Genomic DNA, 21,894 nt, shown 5'->3' on the forward strand with positions numbered 1-21,894 from the left:
CAACTAGTTAAGAGACCATAAAATAAAGTGTTACCAGAACATCTAAGTAAACAAACACCTGAAACAGTTTACTGCTCGGCTTTCCTCTTATTGTTTTCTTTCATGTGGTTAGTTTGCCATGAGAGCGTCACATCGTCTTGTGTACATAAACAAAAGTACGTTTCATGCACATTCTCTACTTATTTGCATCAACTTAAAACTTTGACTTTCCTTCATTTTTTAAAGTATTGAAATAAGAATACCACTTTGTACTATGTACACATTTGTACTTGTGATACTTAGATAATTTTGATATATTGTGCAGACCAAACTGGCAATGTAAAATAAACTCTGAATGCATCAAATTACTGGGCAATTATAATATAAGAACATGTTGTGGTAGAAAACCCCAAAAGAGTTTGTGGCATTTATTAAAATGTTCTTTGCTGACTGTGTTGGTAGGTCTGGGGAGAGGGATCATGTAAAAAACACTGACAAGTCACACAGAGTTCTAGTTCTCTTTGCAGACAGAACACAACTAAGGTAGTCAACGAGTTGTCAGAGCAACGCTAAACACTTCTTGCACAAGTGAGAGCAGATCAGTAGGAGCTCTGGAGCACATGGCTTAATAACTCCCCTGCTGCGAAAAACGAAACTAAAGTTATGTTTACTTGGCAACAGCTGAAATTTGCTGGCAGCTGCATGTTTGAGAGTTTACGCTTTACAGTTTGTTATGTAAAGGACATGGGATCTTTTTACAGTTATCTTAGAAGAAACTGAATTAGGTTTATGCACGTTGTAAATACACATCTGTGCATGCACATCTTCAAAGTTGAAGGTTTACGATATGAAACATGCATGATTGGTCAAAAATGAGGACTGAGCTGCAATATAACAATTTAATAATGAATAAATTAATAACGCATGTTTCTGTTTTGTTAAAGGTGCACTAAACGTTTTGGTGAAAAACGATTTTGACCACAGCGTCGGACCGTGTCCCAAAACACACTAAGGGGGTGTGTCTTGTAATGACAGGGAGAAGAGAGTGCGAGTTTGAGTGCACGGGACTGATATTAGCAGATCGACTATAGAGAGAGATGCCAGATATAAAAAAAAAAAAAAAAACTTTTCAAAAACCATTAAAAAGATTGGTTATGATCAGGTAAGAGGTAGGACCCACGTAAATATCAGAGCAGCTTTCTGGCTGTGGAGAGAACTCAAGGAGCGGGAAGGCCTGGAATCGGACACAGAGGTTGCGTTGTTTTTTTCTTTATAGGTGAGTAATGTTGATTTTGCTTCGTTTCACACAACTTATCCATATTGGCTTTTGTTTCAATATGCTTGCGTGTCATTTTCCCTTGTTTTCGCGATCATCGTTGCCATGGTTGTGTACTTACGTCTGGGGTGGAAATTTCAAAATAAGGGTGAAATCCTGTTGGGCTATGGGCGTGTTTGTTTTGGTGCTTTCAAATATCAACATCGTTTGGCAAAAATCGCTTAGTGCAGCTTTAAATCTGATAAGCAACACGAAAGCCTTACAATGTGGTCGTTTATTAATTATTTGTTGTCTTAAAACTATAATCTAGTATATTTTACATTACATATTCTTGGAAATTGTTAGCAGAAGTCAATCCACTTCCAATTTGGTACAAATGTCCCTAACTAGTTCTATTTTAATGGGCAGATGACCAGTAACTAAGCGCACAATGGAAGTCCATCATTTGGCATGATGAATACAGTTCCAGTTGGCTAGAGAGAGTGTGCTTGTTTGATTTGTGTGATGCTATTTGTTTGTGTGAAATTGGATGTTTCCAAAGTTTAATACATCTGCACGCACCAAGCTCATGCGCACCTGCAAGAATACTTGCTTCAGTGAGTTCTCACACACAAACGAACACCAGACAAACCACCTGGACCACCAAAACCACTTCAGCTTTGTGTCAGCAACTACACCTGAGAACAGCAGTGAAAAACTGTCAATCATAATCATTTTAAAAGTCTCTGTGCATGTTATCATGCACATAAATGGATGCATGCAATGCCAATATGAGTTAGTATTTATAATAGTTCTAGTCTGTCTGATTTAAGCTAATGGGATTTTAAGGCTACTTTAATTGTTATGTATGTTAAATGTTCTGCACCACAAAAGTTGCATCTAATAAGCACATAAATGAGGAACATCTGGAACATAAATGAGTCTAAATCACCTGAAGCTAAATGTAAGATGGCATACACCCTGGCACACTGTGTGTGGCTAACAACTGTTTATCAAACAGATAATTGCATGACCCGAATCCGGTTTGGGTCAAGTGCTGGCTGATGCTCATCAACTTTGGCACATACTTCAAAGCCGGAGATAGCAGCATGTTTATTCATTTTCATTCTACAGGGGCTGGTAACTATCCATGTCCCAAACCTAGAGAGAATACACAAAGATTTTTCGGATATGATTAGGCTTAAAGAGCTCTGTGACCCCTGCCATCGCATAGAACCACCTTTGGCGCTTTAGGAAGGAGCTCCACGTGACTTTCCCTTCATCTAAGAAGTTAGTGCCTGGTCATAGTCATCCAGCTTGGCAGATGTGATCTAAATTTCCCTGGCACCCCACAACCTCGCGGTCAAGTTTTATAGACCACAGCAGGGCAAGTAAAATTCCCAAGGAATCGAACAAAAGGGGAGCCCCATATAGCTGAAACTGCACTGCAAAAAGAGCAGTCGGCTGACATCTCAAGGAATCCTGTACGTCACTGAGAGTGCAGAAACAGCTCTTTCTGGCACACGGACTGAAGGTCATGTGGAAGTATTTATTTGAGGCTCAGGACCCTCTTGGGGAAAGCTCTGCAGGATTCTTGGTCCTGAGAATTGGTTGGTCTTTCTCTTACCACATAAGAGATCCACTGCAGAGGATGAAAAACACAATGTGCAAAGCAGACAAAAAAACACATGTATCGCTTATGGGCTGGAAGCATAAATGTGAGGTACTTCTGATAAAAACAGCTGATTTTTTTTTCTGTGGAAACAGCTTTGCCACCTCTCTTTAAAGTCAAACGTGAGAGAGGAATGAAAAAGATCTCTACAGAAGTCTTTTTAAATTGCAACACTAGCAAACAAAGTTGACAAATACTTGAAAGTGTAGTCATGTGAATGACATTTGACTAAGATATGATGGCTTAAATGATTTTTGATTTAATAAACAAACAAACAACAAAAAAAACATAAAACAAACTGAATTCTTTGCAACTGAATTCAAATGACATTTTATGCCTCTTCTAAAAGAATGTCAATTGTGACTTATCACATATCATTTAGTGTCTAGAAATGTGAATTGTGAATGACCTGTTGGATAGGTGTCTTACTTTCCCCATCAATCATGTCAGCTCGACCCAACACAAATGCACAGGCAATGCATAACCAAAAAACAAAAAAACAAAAAAAAACAAAATCGATCACTCAATACCAGAAGGAATTAGCTTGTTTAGCGTCACTCTAAAGTCAAAAAGACTTATGTAACTGGCACCAATCCTTAAAATATGAATCTATGATGTGGGTGACACATACATTCTAACCAGATGCTGCCACACATATGGGATGTGGGTAAAAAGACATTATTCTTCAAGATTATTCCATTTACAATGATGCTAAAACACATAAGCTTTATTATGATGAAAAGAAAAATCTTATACGACCAATTCTTGTAACCTACCTCAAACAGTATCTTCCCATCTGGAGCATTAACGATACCGAGACGTGGACAGAAAATGACAAGATGTCGCCCTAACCCGTGGAAACTGGCCTATAAACTGACAATACAACATTGTTTAACCTTATTTTAATAGGAAAACCGTATATAGTCTTTGATATTTTAGTAAAATCCTTTAACATTCAGTTTATCCTGGTCCCTCCGGACATTTGTCTATAGGCTGTATATACACCACAAAATACAACATTAGGCACATTCAAACCACAGACAGCTATTTACGCAAATTACACTTAACATCTACACTACTCTCAAGTAAAATATTTGAAAACTACACTGATAACAATGCCAACCATGATTTCCGACAGAAAGCCGGTTTGGGCAACACCCTCAGCCACACAATCCGCTTAAATGCTCGTCATACACGGCTTTCTGGTCCTTCACCAAATCTATTTTCATCGGTTTTGGCTATTTAATGCGCCGTTATTAAAATAAAATGCGAAAGATTGCGCCTTCATTTTACTTACCGTAAGGTTCCTGCAAATAATAAGTGTCTGAGTGACTCAAGCCTCGCCATGCGATCGTAGTGATTTCTGATTCGCAAGCGAATCGTTCGGTTAGACATGTTCTTTTCCATGAATCAAACGAACCGACTCGCAAATCCAAATGATTCAACCAGATCAATTTGCTCGAGTTACACAAATGAACCAACGTGACTTAAACTTTTAACTATAAGATTTGTTGCGTAAAACTGTGCGAAAACAGCTGCTCTTAATAATAACTGCCGAAAAGCAGCTGTTTAGAAATAAAGATAAACATAAACTTAAAAGATAAACGTTACTTGCTGTGCCATTGGAATGTTATGTAAGCTATCTGTTAATGTAACCTGGGACAAATATCCAAACATGTCTATAAAGTTTTTTTTATATATTTTAATTTATTTTGGTTAAAACAAACAATTTTATTTGACTGCCATTAACCTTTAATTGCTTTGCTTTATAACACTGATTGTTGTTATATCTAATTCTTAATTAGAATCATGATCCAAATAACAGAAAACACAGCGAATGTTAGTTTAAAACACAAAGCAATTGTGCCTAAATGATATTACATAACTAAAACATGACAAAAAGGAATAACCGTAACTAAATACAATTAAATAATAACATTCAAAATACAAATTGTGGAAATTCCCCTTTCCCCGACATGTATCAACATGTTCTCAGTGAGGCAATACTTGATTCTGTTGTTGTATCGGACTTAAAATGAATGAATCAAAAATGAAGTGTCCAAATGAATCGATTCTGTAAAATGAATCGAACTGACTAGCACGTTCTCGATTATTTGTTCCTCCCACAATCTCATTCTGCGTCATGACCCGCCACATGACGACAGCGCCAAACAGGGCCAGGGTAAAATCTTAAAGCGCGATTTCAAATCTTTGTCACATGAATCACCGTTTGACATTTCAAAATATCCATGCGTTTACTGAATATAATGCTAGTGGTTTCAGCAGATGTTTTATCTAAAAGTCTGAACGTTTTAGACGTCTAAAAGCGTCGAAATGGCAAGACAAACCAAAGCTATTTCGTAAACCAGAATGAACAGGATGTGCCTGAGGAAGGTGCATTTACCACAACATAGTTCATAGTTAATATGATGGAAATACAGTTGCTTTATCAGCATAGCTTTAAATAGGCTAGATCACTGCTGAAAACCACCTAGATGAGTAAAGTTTGCCAAATCTGAAGTTGGCTTGAGAAAGCCTTTTCTGAAAGTTAAGCATGTTGCTAGTGTAAACTACAGTAATAAAGAATGTATTTATTGTTCATATTTTTAAATAATGTTACTTAACTTTTTTATATTAAATTTCCATTCATTTAAACAGTAAGCTTAGAAATGCAGGCATAACAAGTCTATTTAGTAAATAAGTTTAGCATTTTATTAAATTGCTTTGAATAAAATATCAATTAATTGCTAAATGTTTGTATAAAGTGTTTTGAATTATCATTATCCATTCCTTACTTTGTTAAAAAATTTTAATTATCAAATACTGAGTAACAAAAATGCTTTTTTGTTTTCCCTAACAAGATTTTAATGTCTGGCTGTAATGTAAAACCTGATACTTATCTAACCAAAAATTTCTAAACCTTGACAAAAAGTAGTTTTTAGGATGTATATATATATATATATATATGTGTGTGTATATATATATATATATATATATATATATATATATATATATATATATATATATATATATGCATTCACTCTTTTTTCATGTGACATTACAATAATGTGTATATATATATATATATATATATAATAATGTGTATATATATATATATATATATATATATATATATATATATATATATATATATAAATTCTAATGGAGAAAATAGCTCATTAAAATTGTATAAATATATCTAAATGCAAAACCTAAAGAAATTAAGAAATTATGTCTATTATTATATTATGGGAATCCAAAATGTCTATATATATATGAAGGGCATGTGTGAATTCATATCTCATGACTATAAACACTGGAATGTTGGGAACTCACAGTTTTGTACCAGATTTAATCAATTGGTTTATTTCTTTGTTAACTAGTGAAAAATCAACTTTTTGTCTACATCATTATTTCTGCTTGTAAGAAAGTTATAACAGTTTTGGAACAGGAAAAAGTGTGAAACCCAAAGAATATAATAGAAATAATACTACATTAAAGGTGCCATGTGTCATGTCTGGCAAAAAAATCAAGTCATACTCCACATTCCATACCAGATGGGGGCAGTATGCCTCAATTAAGTGAATTGGTCTACTCTAGAGTAACAAACGAGAAACGGCATAGTCTCTATGCTCCGCCCCTACCTTCACAACAACCCTAGAGGCATAGCCGAAGCCTAAGAGGACGTTTTGCCTCCAGAGGAACGTTGGGTGATGTCAAGTGATTTTTGAAACATGACATCTTCAAGCTACTCCCCTTCACCTTTACCAGTGAATATGTTCATATTCGTTTTGTTCATATTACATTTTGAGTTGTATATACACATTATTTGAATTAAATTAATTCGACAGACAGCATTCTGTCAACATCATTGGTCAACATCAGACAGCTGATGTTGACCAAGCTAGCGCCAACCAACGTAACCAGAGCTGCCAACTCTCAAGCATTCACTGTGAGACACACGCAATTGACTCTTTTCACACGCTTTCACGCCACACATCAATTTTCTCACGCACAGAAAACAACGAAAAACAAAGAGGACACGGAGACCAACAGACTAGACAAAGCAGGTTAGTTATGATATAAAAAAATATCAGATTCTGTCAATTTTATGACGCAATTCAAACAATACCGTTTTGGCACTTGTAAATGTTACACGGCAGATCCCTAGCGCACGTGAACCGATCATCTCTACTATAGTAAAAAAAAACACGAACACTGTTGAAAGATACAGTAGGCTACAAATGACCAAAATGTATTCCTCATACATAATATCGATCAATCAGTGTTTTTTTATCAACGTTAAGAGGTCAATAGGGCTGACAGCATTAGGTGATTTATTTTATTTTATTTTTTTTTAGAAAACATAACACCTACCTTTAGTACCAAAATTGACATCAGGTTCAAGTACGCCCACAAGCCGTGCGAGTTATTCGTGTATTGCAGGTTGGCTGGTGGCTATGTTGCCCGCATACTGCCTCCCATGGCCGAAACTGGTATTACGACACCTGTCGGTCTGTGGCTAGTAATGCTAATGCTAATTAAGGTTGATATCTCTGCAGCACTATAACTTTACATTTTTTTAATGACATCATCGCCCTTATTTCTTCTCATTCTTTTGATGCGTGTAGGTGATTTTTTGGATATTTTTACCTCCATTTTTACACATGGCACCTTTAAAGCATCACATTATATAACACCATTATGGTCTTGTGTTTTATTATCAAATACTGAGTAACAAAAAAGCTTTTTATGTGTTCCCTTTCTAACAAGATTTTAATGTCTGGTTGTAAAAATTTCTAAACCTTTTTTTTTGGGATGTCTAGATATATATCTAAATGCAAAACCTAAAAAAATTAAGAAATTATGCCTATTATTATATTATGGGAATCCAAATTGTCTATATGCATTCACTCTTTTTTCATGTGAAATATTGCATTTATTTAATAAAAGTAAAGATTATATATATTAATTCTAATGGAGAAAGTAGCTCATTAAAATTGTAAAAATATTGCATAATATCATAAAATTTAGTCAAAATCAGAAATAATAATCAAAAAATATTATTGAACAAAAATATATTAAAATAAAAAACCAAGAAAAAAAAAAAAAAAGTTACATTTCAAGGCTTCGGTCACTTTTGACCGTGAAAGAGGCAAGTGTGACTCCTAAATGAAGAGGGGCAGAGGGTTAAGTGATTGTAAGTCAAAAACCTATATAAGATGTGGGACATGATTGAGATAATATACTTCACAAAATGACCAACAGTTTTTGCTTACTTTTAGACTGTATTGTAGGTTACTTTTATAGTATACAGGTTCACTAATATGTAAATAAAATATCTACATGAACAGATACTGTATTATGCAAAGACCAGAAAAGTTTTCACCCTTGGTCTGGTCTGGTTTTTCGAAAACTATAAGTCGGATCGGTTACAAAAAAAGATATAGCACACCGAGTCAGACCAGTCTGAAGGTCTAATATATTTTTGGTTTATTTAAATAATAATTGTTTAATAAAATGTACATGTATTTGTATTTTGTTATATTTAGGAGGATGTTCTTATAATCTTCAAACTTGTGAATGTTACAATATTAAATAGCCTAAAGCCAATGATATGATATCCACCATCCATTAAAAAGAGAAATTCATGAGGAATTGCCATCTACATCTAATTATTGCCAAATAAAGTGTGTTTTCTAAACCTCTCATGGGCAATATCCAGCGTGGTCAGCCAGATCACTGTAATATAAAGTAGGACATGCTTGTGGACAAAATGTACTTTGTAGGTCCTAAAACAGTTCTACTTTATCACTAATAACCTTATGTAAAATCAATTATTGAATAAAGTCAGACAATTTAATAACTTTTAAGAAAATGAATCTACATACACATGCTCAAGTTGTTTTCTGTTTACATAAAAGGTGTTTTAGAAAACCTGGCCCTGAGCAAAGAATATTTATTTATTTATTTATTTATTTATTTATTTATTTATTTATTTATTTATTCATTCATTCATTCATTCATTCATTTATTTATTTATGTAGTGTATTGTTTGTTCATGAAACATGAACAGCTGGGATCTATATGCTGCTGATATGAAATGAAGTATATAAATGTAAATATCAAAATGTTCTGCCTGTAAGATATAGTCATATTAAGCAAATAATATATAATAACTACATTAAGAGAATATTTACTGTAGGCCTGTTATCTGTTCAGTTGTTTTGCCCATTAACTAAGTGTAATGATCTGTTAAAGAGGTTGTGAACTAGTCTGTTAAACTGACTCGTTACTGTATAAAGTATTTCATCTGCACATGAAAGGCATGTGTGAATTCATATCTCATGACTATAAACACTGGAATGTTGGGAACTCACAGTTTTGTACCAGATTTAATCAATTGGTTTATTTCTTTGTTAACTAGTGAAAAATCATATTTTTGTCTACATCATTATTTCTGCTTGTAAGACAGTTATAACAGTTTTGGAACAGGAAAAAGTGCGAAACCCAAAGAATATAATAGAAATAATACTACATTAAAGCATCACATCATATAACACCGTTATTGTCTGTTTATTTATTTAAACTAACAATTATTACATATAATATAATTATTTAATGAAATATTTAATAAAATGATATTTATAAAATATTTATTGAGTTGCATTATTTAACGAAGCAAACTGGAAACGTGTATAACAATGTTTTAGCTTTACTGTATGTTTTTCCCCATGCAGTTAATAGTGATGTTTGTGGATGGGGATAGAAAAGTCCTCGAAAATATTATCAATCTATTTATTGCCTAAATCATATCAAACAACTCTTGTGTAAATGTATATGTAGCAAATTATTCTTCTTCCTGGCTATTTATTACGAATCTCTCCCTTTCTGGATACATCTAGTGTGCCCAAATGCACAATTAAACTTTTGGAAAGTGGATGATAATAAAATATTGTTCATGAGCAGGTTTAGCTATTCCTTTACCTATATTTTCATTTAAACTAAAACGATTACATAGCATTATAACGCGATTATTTGATAAAATATTTGTGTGTTTTCTTGTTTATTTGTTAATGCATACATGATACAACGTAGGTTATTATTTATAAAAAAAAAAAAACTTTGTTTAAGATTTTATCAGTAAAATTGAGTATACTATGAGTTTTTATTCATATCTTTAAACTCTTTATTTAATGCTCGTGCATGTTAGGCCTACAATAGCCTATAAAAACACAGTAATCGCCGATCGACTGCGGTGGTCCAGGCATGTCCGCCACGTTAACACCTCCATCAATTATGTAAAAGAGACATTAACGAGGAATGGGCATCTATAGACCTTCTATAGCCGGTGTGCTTCATATATAGGCCACAAACTACACGACACAATCTCATCGCCGCTTCAGAATCAGTGTTCTCAGAGATGCAGCGAGCGCGCGCAGACATGCTGCTGGTCAGAAGAAAATACAAGAGATACTCCAAACACAAGATGACCTACCTGGGTCTGATCGCATGTGTCATTCACAACGCCCCTGAGAAGAAATTAACGTTTTACGAGGTAAGCTCAAATTTATTACAGCTGACAATGGATAGTTATCTATCGCTGCGCTCCTTTACAACCGAGAACTGCATTCAGGGGGATACTTTTTAATTAATTGTTTTCTTCATTTTCTAATTAAATGCAAACATTTATTGAACGTTGCTTTCTTTTATCATATTTCATTTTAAAAGCAATGACGCACTTTCTTAAGTGCTTTATTAAATAAAGCAATATCGGAAACATAGGCTAGGATATTAACCTTTAATATTTTGGTTTGACTGTATCTTTTCCTTCATCAGTTAATGAATGCGGTGAGGATATTTGTGGATGGCGACAGAAAAGGCCTTGAGAATAATATCAGAGTCTGTTTATCATCAAACACATGCTTTGTAAAGGTACGCGATTCTTCCTCTTCTTCCTCATATTGTTAATATTAGGCTACTACTTCTATATTGATGTTTTGCCTTCATATTTACAGGTACCTATAAATCCAGAGTGCCCAAATGCAAAGCGCAACTTTTGGAAAGTGGATGAAAGTAAAATAACCCCAAAAATACTGCGACGACACTTCGGTGCTTTGCGCGACGTCTTCCCTGACTTTTATGAGAACATGGAAGTGTCCTCTGTGAAGAATGAAACGGAAAACAACAGGGCGACCCTTAAACGCCTCGAGGCTGAAAAGAAGTTTACCAGCCCGTTTTCAATAGAGTCTCTTCTGCAGCGGGAGAGCAGCGCCCCCCTGAGGAACAGACCTGCACTTTGTGCAACTAGGAACCTGGAAAACGCGTTCGTGGGCCTCGCACATGGAGATCGTGGTTTGGCATTAAAGAGGAAAACATGGGACTGGCCCCATCAGACTTCATACGCCGATTTCAGCGGATCATATTCACACATTTATTTACCTACTTACAGTTTGGGCCAAATGTATGATGGCTGCAGTCCCTCCAGTGGATCCTCCGAGAGGATGTGCTCAGTCTCTGAACTGTCTTACTGTACAGCACCTGAGAGCTTTAGGCTGTTCACCTCAAACGCTGTGACCTGGGCTTACATGTAAACTGCACTTAACATACACTTACTTTTCTTGCTGATTTATTCTGCATTGTTGAAAATATCTCCCAACTTCTTATTTTCCAAATAAAACATCACAGTTTGTTTTATAATAACCTTTCAGTGAACATTTCTTAAAAAAAAACTTAAAGTTTTCTTAGTGTGAAGAACATTTTAAAAATATTTTACACTGTAAAGAACCTTTTGTGGAATGAAATGGTTCCATGGATGGTAAAGGTTCTTTGTGGAACTATTGTGTATATGGTGTATAAGTGTGTACATGGTTCAGGATAAGCCACTTAAAACCCACTTAATTGTACATATTCCATTCAGACACAAAGACGGGATGATTCAAATTAAATTTATTGACCTCCAGCTTCCAGCAGTCAATATGCATGCAGATACAGGCTTCAGTCAAAATCTTTTTTTTTTTTTGTCAAAGTTTCCCAACCTTTTCTTACAAAACTGCGTGCACCTTAAATAATCAGTTCTGCAGCGTACAAACCACAAAAATACCAGTTTTACATTATCAAATACTGCACATAGAAAACATTTACAAAGCACAAGTATAAAATTACAGCTTCCCCATACAGCTCTCTTTTCCATTCTGTTATTCCAAAGCAGCGCACTGTCAGCTCAGATCATTTTCTAAAAGTTTTGGGGGCTACTTTTGCTCTGATAAACCTTTGATCGCGCTCTCTCAAAGTGCAAGACTTAAACTGAAGTGGGTTACATCATTTTCAAAGTAGCTACATCTTTGTGAATGTTGAAAACCTGTCTGCAAAGGTGAGCATGTCTCAACAAAGTCTTGTGCTGTTCACAATGTCATGAATAATATGAATGGCTGATTTATGGTGACAACAAAAGAGCTGCGAACAGCTTTGCTACAAGGATAAGAAAACAGACTATGAATGACCGTCTTTACATTTGCAAAAAAAAAAATTTCCGAAGACAGTCTAACCCAAAAGTACAATAAATTCAGGGTTGTAATCATATAATTTGAATAAAATAAAAGAACATTTTATTTTCTTTAATTCCATGTCTTGGTTTTGTGCGATCACAAAAAATAGAGCCTAATTTTAAGAAAAAGAAAACACAATGCTTACTTTCTCCAGACCATTTTACAAATCTCAATAATGTAAATGACTAAAAACAGGCATGCACTGAATGTTACATTTGACCTATAGGCACAACTGATATCTGTTATCTTAGTTTTTCAGCAAAACTGAATGCTCAAATCAATTGTGATAGCAAACAATGAATTAGATACCAGGGATGCTGTGCTCATGTAAGCCTTTAAACATCAACAAATACCGGGTAAAGGTGTTATTCTGTCACTCAGACACTGTAAAACAAATATGTTTTATAATACAATAACATGGAATATTTAATACATACATTCAAGTTAGAGATACTTCAGTATCATCAATGATATCAAATCAAAACACTCCTGAAAAACACGTCTACACCTTATAATAATCTCTCAAGTAAAGCAATAAACAAGCCACCGCCTTTCATCCTACAAACCACTCTGTAAGATAATTCACTTTACAAAAATAAGATAAAAGCTCAATATATCCTCATTAGTCTTTATATTTGTTCACAAATGTAACAAAAACAGTATTAGGGGTTCATAAAAAGACTTCACAAGGGTTTAAAAGAATAGTTCACCCAAAATTGCATCAAATTTACTCAGCCTTAGGCCATGCAAGATGTAGATGAGTTTGTTTCTTCATGGGAACTGTTTTGGATCAATTTTATCACTTGTTCTTCACCAGGATCCTCTGCAGTGAATGGGTGCCGTCAGAATGAGAGTCCAAACAGCTGATAAAAACATCAAAATAATCAACAAGTAATCCACACCACTCCAGTCCAACAGTTAACATCTTGTGAAGCTGAAAGTTGCATGTTTGTAGGAAACAAATCCATCATTATGATGCTTTTTTTAAACTTCAAAATAATTACTAAAATATGAGCCCTCTTCATTTTATCTGAATGAGGAGAGAAATATGCAAATTAACTGATGGACTGGAGTGGTGTGGATTATTGTGATGTTTTTATCAGCTGTTTGGACTTTCATTTTGACGGCACCCATTCACTGCAGAGGATCCATTGGTGAACAAGTGATGTAGTGCTACATTTCTCCAATAAATAAAGTCACCTACATCTTGGACAGGGCGAGTAATTTTTCATTTTGGATGAACTATTCCTTTAACTGGCCAAGAAAGATGTAAAGGGATTACATTCCTGTTTGAAATTAAAGCAATCTGTCAACATTTCTATAGTTTATATACATCATACAGTACAAAAAGAAGCGAATCTCATAAAATAAATGTTCAAATTTACACCTCAGTCTCAGTTTTACAATCTACTGTCCATTTTCGAATGCAAATAAAAAAGTAAGCATGAATACCAGGTTGACCACATCCAACAGTTTCTGCTATGATTGTTGGCCCACACAGAAACGCTCTGTCAGGTTTATTCAGCTTACATCATAACATCACACTGATATTGATATCTGTATTCAGTGTATTAAGATCATTCCCCAGTCAGGCTGGGGTCACTTACACTCACACAGAAACTGCACATGCCATAAAACTGCCAAGAAAGACTCTTCAGACTTCACCATGTACGAACTGAAAAGCATGAAGGGGTCTCGCATATAAAAGCATGATGTAGTTCAACACTGAGCATTTAAACAAACCAGATGCCAGCCACTTTTTCTGGAAGTTACAACATCATACTCAAAGGTTTGTATTTACAGATTATCAAAACATCACAGAAGCATTTGTTAGCTGTATCTGATTACTGTCAGAACAAAACAGATCTGATCATTCTCATTCCATGTTAAAATATCAAAACGCATCCAAACCACAGAAATCTGGAAGCGGCAAATCTAGAATTTTTTTTTTTTTTTGTCAATGTTGCATTTGGTTTAGCTATGGACTGCAACAATCTACATCCATCCACTACACCTGAAAAAAATAGAGCAGTACAGTACAAATATTCATGCATTCAGACTCTTTTCATTTTGCAAAAATGCAAGACCAGTAAGATTTTGTAACTACTTCATTGTACAGTAAAGGGACACGTATATTATCCCAAATTCCCAAGTCACATAGAAAAAATATCAATATCTAATAGTCATTTCATATGTGTTTACCAAGGACAAACATTCAGCTGCAAATACAATTTGTTTTCAGTACAGTAATACAATTTCATCTTAAATTAGAATTAAGAAGTCATTTTTGTTCCTAATTTAATGTACAGACATTTTTCTGTTAGTGAAAAAGACAAAGGTGCAACACAATCAAACTTGTGCAAATACAAAAGAAGCAGGCCATGTGTGTGAATGATAGCAGAAACTCTTTTTGTTTGTTTAAAGGCAAAACGTCAGAGCTTGAAAAACGGGCAACGGGCTGAAAATTAAATACTGTAAATATGTTAAATCTGGCATGGGTAAAATACATATTTTGCAGTTTCGGATGAAAGTAAGAAAGTGTAAAGTCCCAACTTATACTTTTTGTCTTACAGAAACAATTAAAATGCAAATATATTAACGTGTCTTCTGATTCAGCTGATTTTGTAATCACGTAAAAATAAAACTTGAAAATGTCCTTAAAGATTCTTTGTTTTATGAACAGAGAAAAGATAAAGACACAAGCAATGACTAAATGTTTCTCAGGATTTAAAGATAAATCTCTATATGAACACGACCATTTTATAGTATCTACATCTTACCAAATGCTTTGAAACATGTGCATGTACTGTAAAGTGCATTGATGGAATGGCCTTGGATAATAAATACAAGAGATATAATAAAAACAAGAGATTTTGAAAGTATGGAATGTGAGGCACACTTTCTTATGAGCATCCAGATAAATGGTGACATTTTGTACTGTAACTCTTGACCAGTTTAGCTGTGATGTTGGCAGATAGAAAAAAACATGTACAAAACACAATACTTAAATACTTCAAACGCTGATGCGATTCAATATGATAAATCAGATGAAACGGTTTGCTGGCGGTCTCATAATCCGCCTATAAAAGCAGATCTATCTACACCATCGTGATGCAAAACAGAGAATCAAACAAAAAAGTTTGTGCGCTTCCATCAAAGACAGTTTAAACAGATTGAATTATACAGACGTCTTTAATAATTTGGCAAATTATCCATATGGGAATTTAGAATTGAATAATGTTCTGGTTTTTACCTACAGTGCTGCTTTCCTTCCACAAGTCTCCATAACACCGAAGATCGACTGAAGAACCGTCAAGAGCCACTCAGCTTCAGAGACGACGCTAAAGAAGACTGCTGATTGGACAGGAATAGTCACAATGGCTCGAAAGACCAAAAAAAAGTGTCCAGGAGTTTATAGAATACCATTTGATTTGGGCTGCAAGATCCTGTTGAGAGAGCGACCCCATCACCAGTCCTCATATTGTTGCGTGTGTGTGTGTTTTTTTGTTCAGCGTGACCTCCTGAGAGTGACAGGAAATGGGAAAGGCCTTTAACAGTTCCAAATGCTGGTAGAAAGAAACCCAAAACTACTTGAGGCGGTAAAGTCTAATGCGGCTTCAACTTCCCAGAAAGCTTCGGTGCTTGGTACAAGAAAAGTTTTCTTGCTTGCCAGCGGACACTGTTCGGCGTATCCCACAATGCAGCTGTGTATGAGAGTTGCTGGTTTAACAGGACAGTTGGTTCTCCTTCGGCGGGTTCGATTCCCTCGACTACGTCTGCAGCTCGGTGCAGATGGTGTTGTTCAGACAAAGAGTGAGATTGAAACATTAGCAAAATAAATAACCTACCATCTATAAGTCTACGTAATTTTAAAGGCAAGCTGAAAATAGCACTTTACATATTTTGCTCAACAAGGGTTGCGAGTTAACGTGCAGAATGCAGTCGATAAATACATAAACATCGATCTATCTATTTATTTATTCAGCTCTCCGAAAAGGAAAAAAAAAGAATACGCTACTTTATGCGACAGGAATCATGTGCATTTCTAATAAATAACCTGACGTGTGGAGTAAAACCCTGCCCTTTAAAAGTTTAATTGTGAATGTATTCTAGAGGTGCGATCACATTTACCGAAATTTTGCAGGCGAATTCCAGTCATTTCTATAGGAATCCATTTCACGCAAGGGCGAAAAAGTCGCGACGCAGACTTCGTTCGTCTTCAAGTTGGTCACGCAAAATTGCCACGCCAAAAGTTGCTTGGTATGAAAGTGACTTAATACGTGGCTACACTAACGACAACTGAAAATGTATTCCTTTGCCGACAAAATTTCGCTAACGTGACCGCACCTTATGAGTTTTTCTAACACGTTTTTGTTTTTTGCATCTCATCTAAGTCACTGACTCTGCTACATATCCATACTCTATAATATAACACTACAGATAATAAGAATTGCTTTGGTTTTTAAAAAATAAAACTTTGTTTGGGTTTGGCATAGAGAAATGACTGACCCTCGAGGGTCTGGAAACTACTAGTCTTGGAGAACCCATTCTGCTTCCTGTGTGACGTGATGTCAACACGAATGCTACATTGTCAGGAATATTTCTCGGCGGGTTTATTAAATGCCCCTGTTAATTGACCTGCAGACAATGGATCTGTATGTAACTAGCCGTGACTAATTTTTCACAACCCTGTGACTGCATGTTGCTGGTTACACCCATATCCATCTGCGAGGATGTGTGTGTGTTATGTGTCACGCCTGATTTGTATCCAACTCTTAATATCTGTATCGGTAAAGAGGAGCGTTCCAGCCCCGGGCGAGTTGGCTGTATCTATCAGGGTGTGTGTTCATGCGTTTGGGGTCAGTGACGGGGTATATTGAACAAAGATACACACGTAGAGATAGAGAAGATGGGCGTATTTAGAAGGGGACGTGGATGTTTCTAGGTACAAGAGGGGCTGGTGGCACTCTCGAGCGAGGACTGGGAGAGTCGGCGTGTCAGGGGGCCGATGCTAGGGTCCGCCAGAGAGGAGGTGGGGAAGAGCTTGTACCAGCCACCCACCGTCGATGTCAGATCCAGATCATCCAGGAGGATCTGAGCCATTCCCATGAAACACTTGCTGTCCATGCGGCCGTAATCGCCCCACACGATCACCTGCAGAGGTTAAAGGTTACAAATGAAGGATCAGTATGTGGAGAGGTTTAATATAGAGTGGCTCTAAATGTACTTTAGCATTTGCACTTGGTTTGATTTGAGTTTCTTATGTAACACAATGACATTCATTGAGGACCAAAAGGTGTAGTAAATACATATTATGATGTTAAAAAACATTTCTTTCAAATAAATGCTGTTGCTTTCGGATTTCTTATCAAAGAATCTTGAAAAATCTTGAAAACAGTTTCCACAAAAATATTAAGCATCACAATTGTTTTCAACACTGATAGCAATAAGAAATGTTTCTTAAGCAGCACACGATCATATTAAAATGATTTAGAATGAAGGATCATGTGACACTGAAGACTGGAGTAATGATGCTGAAAATTCAACTTTACATCACAGGAATAAATTACATTTTAAAAATATATTCAAAAAGAAAAGAGTTGTTTTAAATTATAATAATATTTCACTATATTACTGTTTCTACGGTATGTTTAATCAAATAAAAGCTGCCTTAATCAGCCTAAAATAATATGAAAAATTAAAAATTAAAATATAAAAATAATTTAAGATCAATATTGTAACTATATATATTACTGTATTAATTAATACAGTAATATTTAATTAATATTACTGTATTAATTAAAATTAAATAATAATAATAATAAATATTAAATAGCAAGGCTTTAACAGCACTTAAATTACACTACTATTTGTATAAATTTGACATAGTCTTTCATGCTATTTTTAAGTGTTTGATCATATTCTATATTTTAAGATTATATTTTTCACTATAAAGGCTGTACAAAATATGGACTGTGTAAAACAGTAGACAGTTATATCAAAACAGTCCTGTGCTTTATGGCCTTAAATACTGTTTTGGGACTTTATATTTAGATGCTAGTGTGCTGTTTTCTGAAGAATGTGTTTGTGAAGGACAGCTGGAGTGATTTTGACTGAATACCTGCAGCACTTTCCCCTGCGGACTCTCGTCAAACATCAGGGATTGCTGGAAGGTTGGATCCAGGGTTTTCTTCACCACTTTGGTTTTCTTCTTAGCGAGACACATTCCATTCTCCAGGACATAAACCTTTACATATGTTGCTGATAGAGAAGAACACACTCAATGATGTAAGTGTTTTGTGTTCTGACCTAACATTAATAAAATGATCCAACTGAATCGTGTTACCTGGAATGTTCTTTGAGCCTGGTTTAGGGGTCAGACCTCGGGCCTGCATGATCTCGACCTCTAACTGACCCCCTCTATCCACCACACCGATGTAAACATCACCTACACAGAGGAAACCATACTCTTATGAGAGCCTTCTTGCAATGGGATCAATCAACAGCAGGTGGAGACAAAGAACAAGACACAACCTCCACTCCTGAGAGTTTCTGCCTTAATGTTTGATCATAAAAGAAGGGATTAGAAACATATTATTATGTCTAACAAGTCAGTAACTCCAGTTCAGTCACCATGAGCTCTTGAAAAGGTTGACATTTATCAGACCTGGTGATTATGCAGATAAACTGATTGACAATCAGCTGAGTGCCACTGAGTGATACAGAATAGCACAGTTAACAATATAATTTCTACAGTTTATATTATGTATATACTATGCTCAAGAATACAGGTAAAACTCCCATAAAAAATCAATTTGGACAAATCCTTAATATTAATATAGTATATTGTGCCCTATTTTCATGGATTATTCAGTGTACTACATTATACCTCTCACAGCAATGTGCTCAACGTGATCGTCGAGTTCCAAATTGAAGAATAAAGCATTTTTTTTTTTTTTTTTTTTATGTTTGGCAGTCAGTATAACAAAAATGCTAAATAACCCTTTTTTGTTTACAGGATTGTAATATAATTATGAACTTAATGGTTTCTGAACTTAAATGTTTTCCAAAACGTAATTGCTTAATCGTACTTGCAGTTCAGTAAAAATGCATTATACTTAAATTATTTATTATTATTTAGCTTCACTTTAAAGCACTTCTTTTGACCCACATAAGCAGAACTTAAGTATCTTTATATGCAAGTTCAAATGTATTTTATTATTATTTTTTTTTAAATATAGTTAAAGTGTAATGTTGAATGCATTTATGACAAACTAAAATATACTTTAATGTAATTTCTGTTGAAATTTGTATCTCATGTATTTTGAATATATTACTAATTGGACATTTGTAATGATTAGATTAGATTAGATTAGATGTACTTTATTAATCCCCAAGGGGAAATTAGATTGTCATGGCAGCTCATAATAAATAAAGTAGCAATTTAGTATTTAAAATAAATGAATGTATTTACTTAAATATAATTATGCACATAAACATTAACTTTCATATGAATCCAGAATAAGAATGCAAAATAATTGTTTTTTTTTTTTTAACCTGATGGTTATTGTTGTGTTTGAGTGTATTCTGGCCAGCATGCAGGAGTCTTACCCATTGGCGGTGTGGCTAATGTCTGCCGCCCCACTATCTGAGCGGGACCAAGGCCGTCCAGGAAGTCACTGAACTGGCTCTCAGGGCCGAGGCGAGTGGTGGGGAAGATGAAGCTGAAATGTGTAAAATGTGTGATCAATCAAGCTCATCAATACAAAGCAGGTTTGTTTCTAATAGGGCTGGGCGATATATCTAACGATATGATCATGCGATTCTAGTCAGTAAATCTGGTTCCTTGATTACCGCTAAATCGCCATCAACTGCTTTCAAATGGAGCGGCATTTAATAGACAGAACCGTAGATCACTGACAAGCTACGCAATATCGCGTTCATTATCCCAGATGAATCGCCTTCGATAATCAACGTGATATTGCGTACCTTGTCAGTGAACTACGGCTCTGTCTATTAAATGCCTCTCCATTTGAAAGCAGGTGATGGCGATTTAGCGGTAATCAAGGAACCAGATTTACTGACTAGATGCGCATGATCATATCGTTAGATATATCGCCCAGCCCTAGTTTCTAACCAGTATACTATATAGTGCTTATTCATTGTTTACTGTGACAGTACCTCACATTACACACAGATGAGTGAGTCTAATGAAACATGGCAAGACCTGAGCATATATAGGGCTGGAACTAGCCATGATTTTGACTTGATTTTTAACTGATTAATATGTGGATTATTTCTTTGATTACTCAATTTAATCAGATTAAAAAAAAATCCAATATTTGTATGTGTGTGTGTGTGTGTGTGTATATATATATATATATATATATATATATATAATGCTGTCAAATGATTAATCGCGATTAATCACATCCAAAATAAAAAGTTTTGTTTACATATATTTAAGAAAAATGCGTTACGTTCATGTATTAAAAATATTTATATATAATATATATTTTATGAATATAAATATATACATGGAAATACATGGAAATATTTTCAAAATATATACTGTATACCTATGTATTTATTTATGTATGCATACTAAATATACACAGTACACACACACATATATTATGTAAACAGAAACTCTTATTGTGAATGCGATTAATCGTGATTAATCATTTGACAGCACTAATATATATATATATATATATATATATATATATAAAAATAATAAAAATGTAATCATGTTATTCCTTTTTAATTATTACTTATTATATACACATTTTATCAATTAGTTGTTGCAGTCCTAATCGTACTGCACCATATTTGAATTGTGACATTATTTTCATGGCAATTAAACACATTTCCTGCTGTAATGTGAAACAAATATGTTATCATATCATTAAAATTGTAAAATACTGTTGTACTGCCTTTAATTTATGATCTAAATAAAACTAAACAGCTGTGGTCCTAAAAATAGGTTTCTGCTTATTTTATGCAAAATATGACTTTTTTTTTCTTTTGATTTTGAAATGTGGACATGTCTTGTGAGATCTAAGCGCATTCGGATGCAGTGATTAAATGTGTGAGGTGGTGGGTCACACTCACGTCCCATCAGAGCTGTTGCTGTTGGTGCTGCCATCTGTCGAGTCCTTGCTGCCCTGCCGCGTGACACGGTTCCTCATCTCCACTGCGATGCCTGTCTCTGTGCTCCGCCGGATGGTGCTGCGCAGTTTCTTTGTTCCACCATCTACACAAAAACACACACATATGCAATCCTGCTCACTTTCCATGAATAGGGCACCAAACTCCTGAGCGGAAGCTCCTTAAAAATATAAACACTCACTGGCCAACTGCAAATATCTATTCAGCCAATCACATAGCAGCAACTCAATGCTTTTAAGTATGTAGACATGGTCAAGACATTCTGCGGA

At 35.0% G+C, this 21,894-nt stretch overlaps 4 protein-coding genes across 4 annotated transcripts in view; 2 read left to right on the forward strand and 2 right to left on the reverse strand.

The window, feature by feature from the left end:
* Positions 1-4,316, reverse strand: part of LOC109111700 (protein tyrosine phosphatase type IVA 3-like) — a 33,357-nt gene extending 29,041 nt beyond the window's left edge. Inside the window, exon 1 of the mRNA XM_042744777.1 lies at positions 4,204-4,316. The gene's annotated coding sequence lies outside the window, so the exon portion shown is untranslated. The remainder of the gene's footprint in view (positions 1-4,203) is intronic.
* LOC109085447 (atrial natriuretic peptide receptor 1-like) overlaps positions 1-21,894 on the forward strand; it is a 1,054,061-nt gene that overhangs the window by 298,637 nt on the left and 733,530 nt on the right. The window lies entirely within an intron of this gene.
* Positions 10,147-12,047, forward strand: LOC109112483. The gene is made up of 3 exons (XM_042744772.1): positions 10,147-10,464; positions 10,746-10,841; positions 10,925-12,047. Exons 1-3 carry the CDS (start codon positions 10,330-10,332, stop codon positions 11,498-11,500), a joined length of 807 nt encoding a protein of 268 aa, XP_042600706.1. The 5' UTR covers positions 10,147-10,329; the 3' UTR covers positions 11,501-12,047.
* LOC109112276 (regulating synaptic membrane exocytosis protein 3-like) overlaps positions 13,955-21,894 on the reverse strand; it is a 76,228-nt gene continuing 68,288 nt past the window's right edge. Inside the window, exons 3-7 of the mRNA XM_042744770.1 lie at positions 21,569-21,710; positions 20,066-20,178; positions 18,801-18,902; positions 18,576-18,715; positions 13,955-17,608 (exon numbers count right to left, since the gene is read on the reverse strand). Of these exons, the coding sequence (XP_042600704.1) occupies positions 17,396-17,608; positions 18,576-18,715; positions 18,801-18,902; positions 20,066-20,178; positions 21,569-21,710 (710 nt within the window). The 3' untranslated portion in view covers positions 13,955-17,395. The remainder of the gene's footprint in view (positions 17,609-18,575; positions 18,716-18,800; positions 18,903-20,065; positions 20,179-21,568; positions 21,711-21,894) is intronic.

Source organism: Cyprinus carpio, chromosome B19, assembly GCF_018340385.1.
Source record: "Cyprinus carpio isolate SPL01 chromosome B19, ASM1834038v1, whole genome shotgun sequence".
NCBI lineage: Eukaryota > Metazoa > Chordata > Actinopteri > Cypriniformes > Cyprinidae > Cyprinus > Cyprinus carpio.